Here is a 20,845-nt window from a genome sequence, read left to right as displayed (position 1 = left end):
ACCTCCACGTCTGATGGTGCATTCAGGTTTTAGAAGTGCTACAGACACGTGATTCCAGGAAAAGCTAAACATACAATTCCCAAACTCTGTTTGTAGATTTATCTCCAAGTATCAGCAGAGCTTTTTCCCTCCAGCTTGAGAAATGGTAAGAACAAACATGAAGCAATTAACACTGAAGAAGGATGGGGGGGGGAATTCAGAAAGAACTGTTAGTACTGAAAAGTCATTTTTTTAGCATTTAAAACAACATCTATTCCAGAGATGTGTGTTTCATGACATTTAGAAAAAAATGTCAGTATCTCCTCTTCTCACCATCTTAAAACAATAAAATGATACAGGACTGAAAACAGTAACTAGCTTTTATGAGAATTGCTCAATGGCAAGTTAGTAAATTAGTTAAGGTGCAGATATTTTTTAAATCAATTCCATTACATTTTTGATGGGATAAAAAAGGTCCATTTATCCCTGCAGTATTGCTGCATATGTTATGTAAGCTTTAGAACACCACCACACTCTAAAACATTATGCTCTGCTCAACAGGATACAAAGAAAAGGCCTTTGGCTATGCTCTTTTGTGGGTCATTTGAAAAAAAAAAAAAAAAAAAGAAACCAACATAGCACTTTTTAGTGCATGCATTCAAGAATGGAATTAAGATTCTCTCCATCTATTGCAGTGAAGCTTAAAGCACTCATAGGCAACTGGATACAGATTTATTGCCTACATCTTTTTTAAAGTGACTGACAAAACTCTAGTGGCTAGCATTGTAGTGGCTAGACCCAGTCTAACTGTGTATGTTACATACCCTATTCCCAAAAATAAAACACCTAAAGGATTTATTTTCTTTTAGTTACAGGCTTTTAATTTTAATACTCTTACAGCTAAAGGAGTAGTTCATTCAAATTTTTATATTTCTTTATTAATTGGGAAGCAATTCTTACAATGAGGAAGTTTGCTAGTAACAACAGAAAAGGTTTAAGAACATAAAGGAAACAAAACTATCAAAGAATATTATCTTTCAAATTGCTTTTTCAGCACTTCAACAACCCCATGCCAGTGCTGCGCTGGGGGAAGGTTAGGAAAGAAAATGGAGTATTCAAGCTGTGCAAGAGAGAAAAGACAGGTAACTTGGATGAGTTGAAGGCATGTAAAATATGCTGGCCCCAGTCTGTCCTGAAACAGACTCACAAAGAAGCTAAGAGCATTGGAAGTTAGACAAACTCGAAGCTAGATGCTTGAGCTATCAGCTAATAAAACTAACAACTCTTAAGAAAACTGCTGAAACCTTAACATGCTCTGTAACATGTATGCAATAAATGTAAACAAAAAGATTTTTACAGGTATGTGTTTAGAAGCACAAAATTAAAAAAACCTAACCCTAGAGCTTACAGTCCAGGCCACAATCTTCATATAAAGAATACCTAACATGTAAACGTAGGATCACAGCAGTGTCTGAAAGGCAAGTTTGGGGCCTTTTTCAATGAAATGCAAGAGAAAAAAAAAACCACAGTAGACAGAACAAGGTAGGAATACTAACAGTAATATCAGAATCATCTAGTTAACCAGTAAGGCTTGGGGAGAAAACTGTATGTTTCATCAGAAAAATTTTGCATTTCTTACAAAAACCCTGGACTGAGAGATCCACACACCGTGAATGCCTAAGGCATTCTTTGATGAGAAAGAACAGAAAAATGGTAGACAAAGCATCACTGATAGCATCAATAGCTGAAGCCAGAACAGGACTATCTTGAAAAGAACAGATGCTTTCAACTGGTCAAACTCCATTGACAGCACCCACCTTGTGACATTTTATTTGGCACAAGGCTCCCTTTCCTAGCACAGCTTTTAGTCAAAGGTGCAAAACTTGCATTTTTAGAATTACATCTAGATATGCCTTAGCTTCACCAAGAGAATGTAGCTGAGTAAGAACACCTAACAGTGACCTTGTAATATCGGGGATGTCTAGAATAAGACTACTTTCCAACAAGGATGTCTAATGACATTGCTGCCTGAAGAGAAGGCATTTCCCCCCTGCCATGACTTGGTCTTTCAAGAACAAGACAGACACACATCAGATTACAAGTATTAAATCTTGCAGAATAAAGAATATGCGTATGCCAGCTGACCTTGGCCAACGTGAGCGTCCACGAAACTAAAGCAATTATTATTCTCTTGATACAGAATGCCACTTTGACGTTAATTCCCAATTCACTAAATGTCAGAATTCAGCCCAGCATCCTAATTAGTTGTTGCTTAAGTATTTTTTAATTCAGATTTTCCAGCAAGCGTAAGAGTTTGAAGATGAAAAGTTGAAGCAGCAAGACATATTTGAAATTCTTTAATTTCAGAGTTCTCAGGATTAAGCACAACTCACCATCCAGCTGCATATTCAGAGACATACAGACAGCAAATGAGCAGGAACCTACCCTTTCAATCTCGTAACACAACCAGAGTGAAAGAAGGAATATGCTGTAGTCTGAAAGTGCTATAAGCCACCTTGTTCAGCTCTTTGTCACAAATAAGATCCACTTTCAGCAATTTTTTCTCTGAGTTTACCCAGAAAGTAACACAAAAATACACATCCAACAGTTAATGCACATTCACGCTTGACACCCTGGCTCTATCTAGCTACAAATACCAGTAAATTTGAGAAGTCATAAATAAACAAACTGTAATATTTTCTGGCTAGGTCAAAAGTGCCTGCTCTTTTTTTTTTTTTTTTAAGCCAAATATGCATTTAATCAGCAATACAAGTTGGTGCATAACTATATACTGATCAAGAAGCACTAGCAAAGGATATTCTTTTAAGAATTGCAATCCAAAGCTGCTTCTGAAGACAACATTTTATTCTTTGAAGGATGGTATTTGCAAGTCCAGTCTTGGAAGTCCTGCACATTTTTATTCAAGCATTTCAAGGATTATGTGCCCAACCACTGTGCACCTTTGGCAGTCACTAAACAAAACAAAGGTCTTTAATATTTACCAAGTAACTCATCGACTGCATATAAGCAACAACATAATACAGATAGATAGGAAAATCAATGTATGGTTCAAAAGATGTATATGAACTCATTAGCTAATAAGCATTCTTTTGCCAATAGGGGATTCACTTATTTCCAGTGTTACTAAATTGTCAGAATAAATGTATAAAATCTGTAAAGTACTTGAGTGGATCTGTGCAGGCTTTTTTTTTAAGCTACAAATGGTAAGGATTTCCAGCATGAACATTTTAGAAGACTCCACGCATCAAGACGGACCTCAGCACATGCTGAGTACTTGAAGAGATGGAAACACTCATCAAGCACATATGCAAGAGCATGTCAATGCCAGAGTTTTTCAACTAGGACACCACGCTGGAAAAAGAGTGGCCTTCAAAGCCCCGACGAGACACGGCTGCACAAGGCTCAGCAAACAAAAGCAGAAGTGAAGCTGGAATGCAAATTGCCATGTAGATGCCAGAAGCGTTTTGCTCTTTGCAGAAAAACCTTAGTTCAACTTAAAGAGCTCTAATCAATAACCTGTAAATGCAGTAATTTCTCAATAGGTGCTATATATTATCAAACATGTATTTTAGAGTGGTATCTGCTGAGAAAAAGGTGTTGCAATTTGAGTTCCCAGTATAATTTTTGGAGGCTTTAACTCAGGAAGTCAATTTAATTAACATGCAACAAGTAAGTGTCTGGATGATAATATAAACGTAACCTTTTCCCAGGGCTCTGTTAAACACCTCATAGAGGGATGTGCCTGGGGATTAACAGCACTAGTAATAAAAATTGCTATGGGTACGCACATAGAAATCAGCCTGTAACAAAAGTCTTATTTTTAAGAAAAAAATCAGTCCCGCGGCGCGCAGCCGGCAGGGCAGTGCTGCCACCTGCTGGTGCGAGTGTGACACCGCGCCGCTCGGCGGGATGGCTGCGCCCCGGGCGGGAGCCTGCGGCCGGCACCCAGCTCGCCCCCGCCGGCTGCCCGGTCCCTGCGGCGCGGAGGGGCGCGGAGAATCACTCCGGAGAGAGGCCGGGCAGCAGGGAAGGACACCTGCACTCCCGGCCACGCACCGCTGGGGCACGGTGATGGTTTGGCTCTCCTGTGAGAAGGACCGTGGGGATGGAGTAAGGTTTTGGGGGCTACAACACAATAAGCCCTGCCTGCCGGCCTCACTATTGAGATGTTTGGCATCTAATTATACGGGTTTAACGCGTTCGGAGTTGACCTGGTGAAATACACATGGGGGAAAAAAAGAGCTGCTCTATGAGCTCTAGAACAGCTATTCATCAGATCCTACTTCGAAGAGGCTATTAAAACTTATGCTTGAGGACTTTAAATTATCAGCGTTAATGGCTGTAACATCCATTTAGAGAACTGATTCCAACAGCCTATCAAAATATGAAAAACTTGGCAAATTATTCAATTAGACATTCATAGAAGCCAAAAAAAGTGTCCTGTGTGTACATATTTTCCAGTCAACAGATAAAACAGTTTCTTCTATGCTGCTTAATGTGAGAAGATTGTTACAGTGTTGATTACAGAGTAATTTAAAAATACTTTGCCAACAGGCAGCACAATAATGGACCAAAAATAAAATCCCTCAAAGTATGTCTTGATTCCAAAACACTGAACTTCCATCTCTGCTCTGACTGCATTCCTCAGTGAAATACTCATCTTCGTAATAGAATCATCTCTTTGAGAAAACAGAGCACTGAACAACCTTAGCCATTAAACAGTAAAATCAGTTTTGAGACCCTTAATTAGAGCATATTTTGTGAAAAAGCCTATGTCAATACTAGAAACTCATACATTCAAAGAACAAAATGGAGATAGATGATACAACACACAAAAATATGAAGACAATTAAAAGCCGGAACAAGAGTGGCCAAAGAGGTTGCCTAAGGTCTATTCCATTCATAAAAAAAATACACTCCCTGATAGTTTATAGGTCTCAGTGATAGAGGCCAAAATACCAGCTAACAGCTTTACCAGTATGCACCATCTCCCCAGACCAACAACGTCTGGTCTCAGCATACTTACAGAAAAACACTAATGTCAGTCATGTTCCTTTCCCTGATAAAATGTCCTGGGACAAAGCAATTAACCAGCTCAGAAAAAAAAACGCAAGCACCAATGGAAATTGGTCACAAAACTTCCAATTTTTACAAGTCATTCTACAAAAAGTAGAGTACAAAAATTATGGCATGAAACAATTATAGGATGCAGACCACAAAATTAAGCTTAATCTCCTATCAGAACATGGCTACTTATAAGGGATGATGATCATGCACATAACGTAAGTTATCAAGCTGAGGAACTCAGGGCAGGGCAGGTTTAAAGAGGTTTTATTTTATATAGAGGTTAGCCAACAGCTGGGAAAATGAAAAAGTAGATACTGAAACTGAGTCATATGCAAACTACACGTTCAAATTAAAAAAAAACAGAAACATGAATAAACATTTGTGGGGTTTGTTTTGAGCTCAGATTAACAACCACGTTTTGTTCTGAAGGAGGAAGGTGGGATTTGTTTCTGAAACATTCCAAAACCTTTTAAAAAGATTTGTTTTCTTGGGTAAAGTATTTCAAAGTTACTCCTGCATTTTCTGTGCACCAAAGCTCTGATTAACAGAAAGGTAGGTCAACACCGTAACATAGATTCCCGTGACTACATTTGCTCATATTCCACACCAGCCAGTTTAAAAACTTAAAAGTCTTAACTGGCAACTAAAAATGTTACGCCAAAACTACTGTTTTGACAGAACATGGTAATCTATGCCCTTATTTTAATTTCTTATCTCATGTACAAATTAGAAGCTTTAGCTTAAAGTGTAAAAACTAACCCTGCTTTTTTCCCCCTACTGGTTCCAAAGTAACCTTTATTTCACACCGAGTGTCATGACAGGCAGGGGTAACCTGCCCCATCAACTGCACTACAGTGATACCTGTAAACTACAGGTATAACCAATGCTGGAAACAACCTCATACCTTAAATTACCTTTAACTGTAAGGAGTTTTAGCTAGACTTACCATATAAGCAATATCACACCAAGAGCCCTGGGTGCTGTTTTGGAAATTAAGTACTGCTGTGTTACATGTGAAGGACAATTAGGGGTTTCTGTGAAAATCAGTCTCTTAAAACAGGGGAATGAACTTAGCACCTCAAAAAGAGCACAGGAACAGTTTTGTTCAGATTAGCAACTGAATACTTCATACTTCTGGAACTTGTAAAAACCTGTAAAGGAACTGTCACTTACTCTGTGTGGCCCTGAAAGACATTCACAGAATGGATAGAAGGATCTCTGAAATCCCACAGACGGAAGGTTGTATCGCGTGATGATGTCACCACAAGACGTTGGGTAGGATGTGTACAACAATGTGTTAGCTCTTGGTCGTGCCCTACAACGACAGATGAGAACACGTAAAGTAATGAAGAAAAGACTTCCCATTTCCACATACACTTTGAATGAAATGCTGATGATTTTTTCTTTTTTCTCCAAACAGAAAATAATAATAATATTAATAATAATTCTGAATTTTAATGTTACTACTGCTGTAAAAGTTTGGAATTGTATTTAAAAGCAAAAAAACCCCACTACTCATTTCACATTATTATGAAGTAGTGATAGGTTATTGCTACTTGATACACCATGAACACAGCAAAACCATTTTGCAAGAACTAAAGGTTGGCTACAATCAGTTTAAAAACAACTACTATCATAGGTGATATCACAAGCCTAAAAGAAAACAAATTCACGCTCAGAGAATTTGCAAGGTTGGAATTTTAGAAACCATTAAAAAAACCGAGCAGCAGCTTAAGTCTTGTACACACTCGCATCTTACACCAGAGAAACTACTTTTCCCAATGTTCTGCTCTCTACAAGTAGTACCACACATAAACATAAACGACCAATTTATCTTTGTGTGAGTAAACAAATACCTGTAAGAGAATGGACAAGTTCAGAAGTCTCTACATCATACAGATTTGCTGTCCTATCCCATGATGCTGTCACAGCTTGCTTCCCCCCAACAAGCCAGTCAGCTGCTATGACCACTCCTTGATGGCTTTTCAGTGAAGTTAAGGGGGCTCTGACAGTGGGACAATCACTAGAAACATCTCCATCTCCGTCAGGTTCGTCTTTATCTGAGAACTCAACTTCATCTTCTCCAGACATTTGCTATAAAATATAAGAGAAAAAAAGATTTAGAATAAAAGAGACTGAATGTCTCTAAGTTACATTTTACAACATAAATGCTTTCCACTCCCCTTACTGTGAACGTGGGTGACTTAATTCTGTAGAATCTAGGCTATTCAGGTACTTACTATCAAAAACTTAGTTGGAGGAATAATACCAGTGAGTTAAATGCAGTTGTAATAACCACTTCATTTTAAAATCTCTTCCAAACTGTTTAGCTCTGATTATCTGTCCCCTTTACTATCTGGCAAGCCTTTTTTTATTCCCCTTACTGTATTACTCTAAAGTTTCACCAGAGCGCGTTTACCAATGGACTTTTTCCCTTTCGATTTTTAAGAGAAGGAAGCATTGAACAGGACACTGACTGTTTTAATCTTTGGGAAGACAATCATTTACAGCTGTATTTTCATGTATTAGTCAAAATCAGGACACCAATATTTGTCTGCTGGTTGATACACAGTCATCATGCAGGGCTGATGTGAACTAGATGCAAAATAAATTTTTTTGCTAACCATGAAGCATCGATCTCTGAACCCTATTTCACTTAGGCAAGACAAATAGGCTTTTCTTTCATGATATTTGCGTGTGAAAAAAACAACACATTTGTACTGCTCTTTCAAAATGGAAATGCTAAATCAAATAAATTTCATCAAACATTTTCCATTCATAAATATATCTTGTATTACACAGCTATGTCTTGTCCCTACTCAGCTTACTGAGAAGCTCATGCTATAAACTATGTTTGTCTTCACAGTTTAGCATGGGTGCTTTTAAGTCAAATTAAGCATCTGACGGTCTACAGTAAATACTGACTAAATAAAAGCCTGGGGACAACAACATGAGATAGTGTGATGAATGCTGGCAAGGATCAATTAGAAATCAATAAAGATACAAATAAATAAATGCCCAAAATACAAGTCTTTAACCATCATTTTTCAACTCACAGCAACTACAGCTAATACAGGTGCCTCAGTAAGTTAAGCTACAAGAATTTAACTAGTTTAAAAAGAACATAATTATTTATGATTTGAATTATTAAAAAAAATTATTCAACAGTTATTTACACATTTATTACCTTGAACAAAACGTCAATTAATGTACTTACAGTGGCATATTCTATTCTGCACCACAGATCTTTGAAAACACGAAGTGAATCTTTTTCAAAAGAAAGGCTGAAATATATCTGTTAAACTAAAACCTTAAAATCCCACCTTTTGCAATCCTGAAATCATGTAATTTTTCAATGATGCACAAATTTAACATTCAGTCTTATAAAACTTGTATTCGATGAAATTGCTGTGCAATTAGTTTAGTAGCAGTAAGCTGATTGCTTACATTGCAGTCTGCAGTTGGCTGAGGTGTAGGCAACTGTACTATGTATCTCCAGATGTGAGCTGTCTGGTCTCCAGATGCTGCGCAGGGGGAAAAAAAAAAAAGAGGTAAAAAACCAGAGAAAATGAAATAAGAGCATTTCCATGGGCAATAAAAACAAGCTTTAACATTACATTTGGCAATACTGTCTGAGTTGCACCTTTTTCTAACAGATACCATTATGACCTTTTTGGTAAGCAAGTCTCAACATCTACCATTACTGTCCTGACTTCAATACTGATATGAACAAAACTCATGCAAAATATAAGTAGCTACCAAATTAATCATTCCTCCAGTGAAAACATCCACTTAAGTACTACACTTGCTGCTCTAATATGTAACATGTGAAGAAGGCATTTAATACATCAACAGGTGCCATCCTTCATTTGCTATTTATCAGAACACGGGGGTCTTTTTCATTCAATGATTTCTTCCATCAAATGTTTTTAACATGGTTTTAATGAGAAACCCAAAAGAGCAAGTGCGAAGCTATTCTGCTTCTGCCTTAAGCAACTCAGCTTAACTAATATCATTTTACAACTCAGCAGGTATCATCTGATTTTAGACTGCATTTGTTTTGGAAATAGACTTATCTATTATTAACTAAAGAGAATCTACAGATTCTCCTTGTTAAGGACAGAACAAGCATGCTCTAATACGTAGGGGTACAGTGCTGAGAGCTCTTGATTAAGAAGAACAGTTTGTCATGAGTATGCATCACTCTGGCACGTGCAATATACATGAAAGCACTAGGAAAAATATCTCATCTAATAGACCAAGTAAGAAAGCTATAACCTTTTATTATTTCTGGTGTCACTATTCTGGATCAAGGAGGCAGATTTTTTTGTTTTGTTTTAATCAGTTCTAAATCAATCAAGTGACACTGAAGAACAGGTCCCCTGAAAACTTCCAGTGGAAATAATTTGCAGAACCACCTTGCAGAAAAATTGTAGAACAAAAATCTAACTATGGGCAGCTTTTGTTTGGTTGGTTTGGGTTTTTTAAGTCAGCTTATATAGCAACATGTTTATGGTACTGAAAAAATAGCTACAGTTAATATATGAAAACAGGAGAATCCAAACAGCCAAACTTAAATCATTGTCAGCCTACATAGAAGGCATTCTACTCCTCACCTTCCTTTAAAGTGGTCACTGCAGATGCGGAAAGAAAAAGTGGTTTTATTTTTAACCTCAGTAATACTTATCCTTATTTTACAATGACTTACCTAATAGCAGCAAATTGAATCCAGACCTCTTTAATCCCAAAGCTAGCGCCCTAACTGCTGGACCATATGAACCATAGTATTAGCCACAGTAGACAGTTTTCACACCTGAGGCTGCACGGATGGTATATTCTCAGTCCTTAAAACACCTTTACACCAACAGTCATAATATTTTTCAGCTGTTTTTTCTGCACAGTCAGTATCTCAATATTCTCTTCCTTTACTTCTGGAAGTATGTATTTTAAAAGGGTTAAGATAGACTAGAATATAGACTATTTCAGTTGGAAGAGACCTGCAACAACCATCTAGTCCAACTGCCTGACCAGTTCAGGGCGGACCAAAAGTTAAAGGATGTTGTTAAGGGCATTGTCCAAATACCTCAAACACTGACAAGCTTGGAGCATTGATCAGCTCTCAAGGAAGCCTGTTCCAGTGTTTGCCCACCCTCTCGGTAAAGAAATGCTTCCTAATGTCCAGCCTAAACCTCCCCTGGTGCAGCTTTGAACCATTCCATGCATCCCATCACTGGATACCAGGGAGAAGAGCTCACTCAGCACCTCACTCCACTTCCCCTCCTCGAGAAGCTGTAGAGAGCAATGGGGTTGCCCCTCAGCCTCCTTCTCTCCAAACTAGACAAGCCCAAAGTCCTTGGCTGCTCCTCGTAGGCCATGCCTTACAGACCTTTCACCAGCTTTGTTGCCCTCCTCCAGATGCATTCAAGGACCTCCATGTCCTTCGTAAGCTGTGGGGCCCAGAACTGCACACAGTGCTCGAGGTGAGGACACACCAACACTGAACACCCCCAGATAATCCCCTCTTTTGACTGGATGGTTATGGTGTGTTTGATGCACCCAGGATGCAGTTTGCCCTCTTGGCTGCCAGGGCACACTGCTGACTCATGTTGAGCCTGTCATCAGCCAGCTCCCCCAGACCCCTTCCTGCAGTGCTGCTCTCCAGACACTCCTCTACCAGTTCACACTTGTGCCTGGCATTATTCTGTCCTAGGTGCAGAACCCATCATTTGGAATTAGAATCATAGAATTATTTAGGTTGGAAAAAAGACCTTCATGATCATCAAGTCCAACTGTTAACCCCACATTGCCAAATCCACCACTAAACCATGTCCCTAAGCACCACATCTACGCTGTCTTTTAAACAGGGACGGTGACTCAACCACCTCCCTGAGCAGTCTATTGCAATGCTTGACAACCCTTTCGGTGAAGAAATTTTTCCTAATATCCAATCTAAACCTCCTCTGGTCCAACTTGAGGCTGTTTCCTCTCGTCCAATGGCTTGTTACTTGGAAGAAGAGACCAATACCTGCCTCACTACAACCTCCTTTCAGGTAGTTGTAGATAGCGATAAGGTCTCCCCTCAGCCTTTTTTCCACCAGGCTGAACAACCTCACTTCCCGCAGCCACTTCTCTTAAGTCCTGTACTCTAGACCCTTCACCAGCTTTGTTGCACTTCTTTGGGCAACTTATTAAAATTTATCTGATTAATCACAGCCCAATACTCCAATCTATCTAGATCCTTCTGAGGGATCATCTTGTCCCTCAAGAGTCAACAGCACCTCCCAGTTTGGTAGCATCAGCAAACTTGCTAATGGTGCATTTGACTCCTGCACCTAGATCACTGATAAACATACTGAATGGAATCGGCCCTAGAACTGAACCCTGAGGAGCACTGCTGGCTACCAGTTGCCAGCCAGATGTAGCCTCCTTCACTACAACCCCTTGAGCTCTGCCCTCCAGCCAGTCCCTCACCCAGCACACCATGAACCTGCTCATCCCACAGCTGGACAACTTGTCCAGAAGGATGCTGTGAAGGACTGTATTAAAAGCCTTACCAAAATCCAGAAAAACTACATCCACCATTCTCCCTTCATCCACTAGATAAGCGACTATCATAGAAGGGTATCAAATTAGTTAACAGGACTTCCCTTTTGTGAATCCGTGCTGACTGCGCCTGATGACTGCATTATTCTCTAAATGCCTTTCAGCAGTACCCAGTATAATCTCCATCATTTTTCCAGGAACTGAGGCTGCACTAACAAGTCTGTAGTCCCCTGCATCTTCCTTCACCCCCTACTTGTAAATTGGAGTAAAGCTGGCTGGCTTTCCGTCAGCAGGCACCTCCCCAGACTCCCAAGACCTTTGGTAGATGACTGAGAGGCGTCCTGCATAACATCCTTCAGTACTCTGGGATGAATCTCATCAGGCCACATGGATTTGTGAACATTCAGCTGACAGATCATTCCAAGTGTCTGTTTTCGAGCAGGTAAGCACAAATTACAATGGTATGACAAACAAATGCGAAGATCTAGCTCTGATTTGTTATGCCTTAAAATAATGCAGTCAACAGGGATATTGACAAAGCAGCAGGGAGAGGGACTACAACCAAAAAGGTGCTAGCAAATGACACTTATTTTGCCATCATGATTAACATACTCGGAATATGAAAAAACTTTACATACCTGTAAGAGCCACTTGCTCAGTTGGATGAAACTTTATGGAATTTACTGTGTGAAACAAAGTAAAGTTTTAAGTGTACTAAAACCATTATTTCACAATGTTTTATCATTAAAAGCATTGAAAAATCAAGAAGTCTTCGGTTTTAATCATTTTTTGTAGTATAGCAACCTCTTAAGTGACATAAGGCAAGATGGTATATTATTTGAGGAAACCTATGTAGTATCAAGGAAAGCATCCATAACTGATTATACAACAACATATTTTCTAGCAAGTTATTTCCTGAATCTAGTACAAGTGTTTCATGTTACAGAGGATAAACAAATCACATTCAAATAATTGTAACTTGACAGGAGATAATGCTCTGGACTTCCATAAAGAGAATTTTAAATATTCATTTCTAACACAATCAAAAGTTCCTATATATGACCATCAACTTTCTGATTATTACTTAAGATTGCAAGAACAAATGCCTGAAAACCTAATGCAAATCCTACAAATTAGATTTCAGTCCTGCAATCATATGTACTCAAAACATGATTATTTTAAAATAGTCCTGCAAGACTCCTATCAGCCTAAAAAGCTGCTCTTCATTCTTTATTTCACTGTATAAGATTCAAATACCTTTTATTACTAAGCACTTTCATTTGCAAAATCCTTAAGATTCTCTCCAACAGTTCTTCAAGAAAGAACTCAGAAATCATTTCCATCCATCATACAAGTAAAACAGATGCTTATGCTGTCAGGAAGGCGTGGTGTAATGAATCTGAAAAGATACTCCTCAAACTATTCACACTGAACACTAACTCAATCGTGCGCCAACTGCTGGCATGCAACATCTTTGCTCCATTTCAAATTAACTGTCAAATGTAAGTAAAGTTTTAGTAATGAAAAATACATTATTTTAAATATAATTTATATAACCTTATGAATTACACTGTATATAATTTTATATTAAAATATATAGGGTTTTTTTACTTAGTTTACACACAACTGTTTAAATACAGGTTACAGATATTATTTTCATGGTTATCCAAATAGCAATTTAAAAAATAAGTATCTATTAGCATGAAAATGCAAGTGACTGGAATTTTTACACATAACTTTATAGAGCCTAAAGGTAACCACTCCACACAGCAAGCAACCTGAGATATCTGAATGAATTAATAGCATTACCTGTTGTTTCTGTGCATCTATCTATTAGCATCTTTGTGCTGTGGGAGGCAGAAGTCATATAGCAGGAAAAAAAAGTAGAACTCACGGCTGAAGCAGTGGACCACTCTCTGGAGGACTTAATTTTATTTGCACCTTTGCCACAAAGTTCCTGTGATGTGCTAGCTGAGTTACTTAACTAAACGCAACAGGTCAATAACTGCATTCCTCGTTCCGTGGGTGCATGACTCTACACTGCAGGGTATGATCACTCAAACTGCTCAGCTCTCAACAGCAAGTGAAAGCTATGGAAAACCTCTCCACCCTCAGTCTATAAAATTCTATGTTGTAACCCATTATGAGATAGAAGGGGGCTACCGAGGTGCTTGTCAAACCGGACACCAAAAATTAACATCAAAAACACTCACTTACTGCATCTCTCCACCCAAGCAGGGGTTTAAAAACACTGCTTCTGAAACATTCATACTATGACAGAGGAAGACAAATACCTATATTGAATTAACTGTCTCCAAAACAAGACTTTAATACTCTGCAACAAATTCTATACAGGATCACATGTTAAATAAACAAGTGCAAATAGATGTTCACCCAGCATCTGTATTTTGTATCCCAAATATAACAAAGATCCTGCAAAACAGCTAATTTGATTATATAAGCTTTTCTTCTTGTGCATATGCATGAAACCTCAATGAGTTCTGACATTTAACTTCTGAGTATCCTAACTGCCTGTAAATCTCTTTATATGACTTGTTTATTCATTTAGCATTTACAGAACTGTTTTAATATGCCTCTCCAAGAAAGAATCACATTACAAAACATTCTCTGTATGAAGATTAGTGGAACTTCACAATTGACTTGTTAATGGTGTTGGCAAACCTGCAAGTGAAACCGCAATAAACATTTCTGTAGTTGCCCAAAACACGTTTCCCCCTCCCACACAGTTTCCAGTTTTCACAACATGCCCTTATCTTACCTGATCCAACATGCCCTACATACTTGACAAGGCACTTCCCTGTTTCTATGCTCCACAGCAAAGCAGTGTGATCTACAAAGATTAAAAAGTATCTGTAAATATTGTTACAAACGTATGCTTTTCACTTTTAACCTATTCAACGAACAAGTTGTCTTTGGATGTAGAAACAGATTTCACACACACAACAGACAAGATGCTCTTGACTACCACCCTATATATAAAATATAAAAAGCTTCCTGTCATTACAACTTAATACACATCTCCCCAAAAAAGTAAAGGTGCTGTCCTAATCTGATTAATTTGCAGTGTACTGAAAGGCAAATTCTACTTCTGATATTTTTCTGACTTGGTTATACACTTGAGTATAATGCTTCAATTGGGTATCATGAGATTCAGAAAGAACATAGAAAGCATTTAGTGGTGAAAAAGAGTCAGGCAGTCACTACCAACAGGAGTTCTACGCACAAACTATTTCCTTCCTGCATGTAAGTCCCAAATACACGTAGATCACTGCAGAATACAATGAAAACTTACTTATAAAAGGAAATCGCTCCAAATCCCACTCCTTTACCCTGTCACACCCCAAAATAAATAATTAATTAAGTATCTGTAAGTGGGGAGAAATTTAAAGCTGGAGAATGGCTGTTTCCACGTTCCAGGACAAAGACAAGACATCCCACACAAAGATAAAATGTGCCCCTCAGTGGGCACAAAAATTATGATAGTTCAGTTTATGAAGCAGAGGTTTCTGGTCCATAATATTTATGTCCAGTAAGTGTCTTCAGATTCTGTTCCAGCTTCAAAAGACTGTCACTTCAAACCGATCAATTTTGACTGGCTACGGTTTATTTCCCTAATAATTTTTATTATTTAATAATAAACAAGCCTCTAGATTGATTTTTGGATCATAACAGATTTAGTGACATATTCACTAGTACTTGTTCCCTCTCAAGCGGGAAGGAAGGAATCTAGTAAGTTAACACAAACTGAAGATTAAGATTTTTAGCTGCCCCTATACTCCTAGGCAAAAGCCAGATGAATGTAATACAAGAATATGCGAACCATGACTAAGCCTAGAGCTTATACGAAACAAAGGTTAAACAATACTATGATAGAAAGTCTGCAGGGATCTCTGTATAGCACACAGCTGTACAGCATCCTGAGAGAGAGACTTCTCCAAGCAAGCAGTTCCCCAGCCCACCCACTTAAACCATCCAAAAGGCTAGAGGTGACTAAGGAGAGCATGACCTGCACAGAAGTTAACTGGCACATATTTTACAAAGGTCAATAAGGATACCTGAAACTCCTAGAAGTTAAATGCATTTCAAGGGAACTCCAATTTAAGAATTTTTCAGCTCCTGAACAGCTTTAAATTGGCTTTTTCAGTGTGTAGCTAACTATTCAAGTATGGGTTTTATCTAGATTTGCTATAGCTTAAGGACTAAACCAGGGTTTTCTAAAGATTCAAGCAACACAAAACTGCAAAACTTTACCAGCAGATGCAGTTCCCAACACCACTGGTTGAGTTTTCGCGACACTGACATCCCAAATACCATCCCTGTGGCCAACATATTCCTTTACCAGTTGACAGATTGCCCTTGATGTTGTAGTTTTAAAACTGGATACAATCTGAAATAGCAGAGACACCAACATATTTTTTTTCACATTGACCCAAGATTAAGTAATTACCTCACAAATACAAATAGATACTAACTTTTTCATAATGATTCTCAGTGTTCTGACAGTTCACTACTGTGAAAAATTTGACATGTGATGGTAGGAAAGTGAGTTTGGATGCAAACATACCTCTTAATTTCTTCTTTTTTTTCTTTATTAATAACACCCCCCTTCTTACAGAAACTAGGTAAACTATTTTGTACTACAGTAACACAATCTCACTGAAGTAATGAGTTGTACAAATGCAGTGTGCACTTCCTGTTCAGTTTGGGTAAAGGATTATAATTATTAAAAAAAAAAAAAGACAAAAATCTCAGAACAAAACCAAAAGATAACATGCTCAAAACTTTCCTTGCCTATTCCTAAACAGGTACATCTGATAACTTAAAGACAGTCCATGCTATCCAATGTGTCTTTGAAAAAAAAATACATATTACATAATTATTGTAAATCCAGAAACATTCTCATTTTAAAGACTCACTACTGTTTTTCTTCAAAACCGCACAAAGCTAATCAAATCAAACATTAACCTGAGAGCATATGCCAGTTGTGTAATAAAGCTTAAAAAAAAAGGCGTCAAACTCATCTAAACATTTGATAAGCACATTCCCTGAAAGTCAGTGCTATTAGAGGAAAACAAAGAAGACTCACTGAATCCAAATTAGTACACATGTAAGGAATACCAAATGAAAGGAAGAAAAAGTCTAGCAAAAATAGTAAAACTACAAGGCAGTCAGTATAGTCCAGGAAGGCTGAAAACACTCAGTATCTACAGAAAGACACCAAATTGCAGAAACTACATTTTCAGATAAAGGGGAGTACAATAATTAAAAAAGTAAAAAAATAATTTTGTCTTGCTGGAACACTTCCAGAGACAACTGAAACCAAGAGTGGCAAAAGATTACTTCAAAAAGCAAAACGACTGTTAAAAATACTTTATTTTTACCCCACAAGTCTTGAGGCTCAGAGAACAGTTATCTGAAAAGCTTTCCAAATCTGAAACAAAAAGATTACTTCAATTTACCAGTGTTTTCCTCCACATGCATTTATGGGCAGGTATCTCTCTGACTAGTTAAGTCAAAACCTTTAAATCCTTCAACACAAATCACATTAAGACTTATCTACAGCTTAGTAAAACTTAGCAAATTAATTAAGTATTCATTTCAGATACCATAAACTAAGGTTAAAATCCTATCAAGTTTTGTTATCAAAAAAGAAGGTCTTAAGCACATCCTTAAAGCAAATTACTTCCAAAAACGTTTTTAAAAGTTAAAGAATATCTGCAAGAGCATTCCAAATCCTAAGCATGTCACCTTTCCAATGATGAATGATAACGCCCTATTTGAATTCCAAATTAACAGCTAATACACAATCAGTTTCACAGCAGAAGGAGAAACAATCATTAAGGACGCAATGAAAAGGAAATGTGTTAATGGTAAAGATTATTAGTTCAACTGTACTGCAGAGTTTCATAAACTCGGAATACAATCCTACAGGTGCAACGTCCACATTGAATATAGTCCTTAAACTAAACGGAGTCAAGTATGAGAAGTGGAACAGCAGAATTAAGCAAGCAGTTAAGGACTAATATAGTGCTCAGCTCAAATGCCAAACCTTAAGTTTTTCAACTCTCAACTCCACAAGCTCATACGCTTGTGTTCTGTCTTTCTAATTTTGAGTCAAACGCTCATGCAAAGGTTTTCTGGGAGAAACTATCTCTTACTCATAAACAAGCACAGATTTTCCAAAACTGCTGGATAGTGGTTTCATTGATCATTTCATGGCAAGACTGTAAAACTCCTTTTCGAGTATTAGCAGTCTCCATGGAATCACAGAATCATTTAGGTTGGAAAAGACCTTTAAGATCACTGAGTCCAACTGTTAACCTCACACTGCCAAATCCACCACTAAACCATGTCCCTAAGCACTGCACCTACACCGTCTTTCAAATACCTCCAGGGATGGTGACTCAACCACTTCCCTGGGCAGCCTGTTGCAATGCTTGACAACCCTTTGGGTGAAGAAATTTTTCCTAATATCCAGTATAAACCTCCTCTGGTCCAACTTGAGGCTGTTTCTTCTTGTCCAATGGTTTGTACTCAGGAGACCAACACTTGCCTCGCTACAACCACCTTTCAGGCGGCTGTAGAGCTGAACAGGCTAAACAACCCCACTTCCTTCGGCCACTCCTCTTAGGAGTGCTCCAGACCCTTCACCAGCTTCACTGCCCTTTGCTGGACATGGTCCAGCACCTCAATGTCTTTCTTGTAGTGAAAGGCCCATGGAAGATAAGAGCTCAAGAACACTAACACTGGATATCCATATAGATATTTAATGTACACTTTTTCTGTACTTTTTTTTTTTCCCCCATCTTTCTTTTTCGCTGCCCTCACCTCACATACCAGTAACTGGATAAACCAGATAGTGCCTCGATTAATTCCTGGTCCCTTAACCATACATAACAATTTTCCAAGATGGGAAATTAAATACTTAAATAACATGCAACTTGTTAAAGAGAAGCCTCTGTACTGCAGAAATTTTTTGAAATAACTGCAGATTTCAGATTATCATATACAAACACAAGTAAATGGGCAATTGTATCTTGACTGTTTCAACTTTGTCTTCTTTCTTATATCCATAGTTTCATGTACGTCCTTCTATATAGAAATTTGTTAATAAGGAAACAATTGTTTACCATGTAAGCAATTGAAAACTCAATATAAATTGAAACAACTGCATGGCAAACAAATTGAAACACCCTGTAAAAATGCCTCTTAAGCAGACAGGACACATTAGAAATAAGAATGAGAACTTGGTCAACTCAGGACCAGTCCAGCAACGTGACACTGTGACTGCTGAATGGAATTTCCTGTGGAGCAACTTTAAGCAGCGAGGTCAAAACCTACATATTTCAAAAAGTTTTATTCCTTTCAACTGCTGGGTGAAGAAATACCTTCCTTTAAGAGTCCTTTTCCTGATCCAAAAGGATCAGAGGTCCTGGAATTTAGTTTGTGATGGAGAAAGTCATATCATTTCAGTTTATTTTAGGACTCTGCATAAACTCCTAATGTTTTCCTGATGTCTTAACAACTGTCACAGCCAGGGATTGTTAACATCAGCAATACCACCTTGTTAATATCAAAACACAAATTTCACACAGTGATTCCTGCATCTACAAACAACTGCAGTTAAATTACAGGATCTTGTCCATTAACATACACAAAAAAATATTTTTAAGAGTGCCTAGCACTAAATCTACTCTATCTCTTCAGGATTTGGGCACTGGTAGATACCCTCTGCTGCTAAAAGCATCCTTTTCTGCTATGGGTTTTGTCAACTTAATATTCAGACTTTCAACACAGCTAAGGGATGAAAAGTATCCCCATATCGGTATTTTCTATGAAAGATTTGAATTAAGTATGTTTACCTCAGCATTTTCCCAAGAAAATTAAAAGATTGCTTTAGCCTTAGCATATTTTACCAATACTAAAGCAGTTAAGGATCAGCCTTCACATTAGAACAAGCAAATATTGAAAGCTCTTTTCAGAACAAACCTAATCTCTTCAGAGGTTGACAATCAGAAAAATGTAATCATTTGCAATTACACAAAACAACTGGTTTGTAAAAAGTTTCTTCTAAATTCCCACAGGGCAAAAGGAGGAAAAAAAAAACCAATTTTTTTGGTTTGCCAATAAAAATGCCAATAAAAAAATTAGGCATACAGTAACAGTATAAAGAATGGGCTGAAAAGAAAATTGTGATCACTACCCCACTATATTTAAAACAGAACCCATTTTTGGTGAACAACATTGTTCATTCAGTGCTCACAAAAAAACACAGACTTAAGAATTTCAGAACTCATATGTTGAACTCATAAGACTCTTCAAATGTTATTTTCCCTGACAGGGTATTAGGGAACTCTAACTGTATCCAGTCAAGATACAGAAAGAAAGATCATAATTTGTCAGAAACTTAGTTACAGCCTTCTCTGAGTTTTAGCTATAGTCTCCGTGGGTCAAGAGACAAATGGTTACAGCTTCAACTCTTCTGTGTAGGAAGAAAGAAGCTGCCAAAATAAAGCCACTCCTATGAAGTGCAGAAAGGTTTCCATGAATACACTGGACAGAGATGCTCTCAGCTTTGTCATTTCCCTCAGTTCTCCTCTCTACCCCCTATTAAATTCAATTCAAAGTCATGGAAAGAAACATGTCAGCACATTCCAACATCTCTTGGTTACCAATTGGTATAATAGCTATGTACAATGTCTATGATAAGGTGTTAAATTCTTCATGTTCCACTACTCATGACTACTTCGCTGTGCATGCATATCAGAACACCAGGAAGCAAAGCAGTTACCCAGGAGTCTCCACCCCATACTTCCCAGCTTCCCACGCTGAAGTTGCAAGGTCCACCTGCCTTGCCCAAGAGAGAAAATGAGCACTATATTGCAAGCAAGTGAAAGATGACAAGCATGTAACACCAGCCTTAAAAAAAAAAAACACAAACAACAAAAGCCCCACCACTAAACTAGAGAAAGTACTAACTCACAACTACACAGTAGGTGTGCTAATACTATATTGTCCCTACTAATAGCATGTTGCCCCTATTTAAAAGTGGCCTCATCAAAAAATTTGTGTATCGTTAACTCTTAAGAAAAAAAGGCACCTGTATGCATCAGATTGGCAAGCATAAAAAAAGTCTGAGAAACAATAAAATAAAAATACCGAATAAAACATAGTAACTTAGATCTATTTCACCACCCTATTCTTTTATTCTCAG

At 37.9% G+C, this 20,845-nt stretch overlaps 1 protein-coding gene across 2 annotated transcripts in view; it reads right to left on the bottom strand.

The window, feature by feature from the left end:
• The window catches only part of WDR37 (WD repeat domain 37), a 48,593-nt gene that overhangs the window by 10,412 nt on the left and 17,336 nt on the right, over positions 1 to 20,845 (bottom strand). For both annotated transcript variants that reach the window (XM_037384126.1, XM_037384127.1), the window contains 6 exons: positions 15,883 to 16,018; positions 14,390 to 14,461; positions 12,249 to 12,293; positions 8,515 to 8,591; positions 6,924 to 7,161; positions 6,241 to 6,382 (listed from right to left, as the gene is read on the bottom strand). In XM_037384126.1, coding sequence (XP_037240023.1) covers positions 6,241 to 6,382; positions 6,924 to 7,161; positions 8,515 to 8,591; positions 12,249 to 12,293; positions 14,390 to 14,461; positions 15,883 to 16,018 — 710 coding nt within the window. The remainder of the gene's footprint in view (positions 1 to 6,240; positions 6,383 to 6,923; positions 7,162 to 8,514; positions 8,592 to 12,248; positions 12,294 to 14,389; positions 14,462 to 15,882; positions 16,019 to 20,845) is intronic.

The sequence above is a fragment of the Falco rusticolus genome, chromosome 4, assembly GCF_015220075.1.
Source record: "Falco rusticolus isolate bFalRus1 chromosome 4, bFalRus1.pri, whole genome shotgun sequence".
Taxonomy (NCBI): Eukaryota; Metazoa; Chordata; class Aves; order Falconiformes; family Falconidae; genus Falco; species Falco rusticolus.
This window is presented reverse-complemented; position numbering and strand designations above follow the sequence as displayed.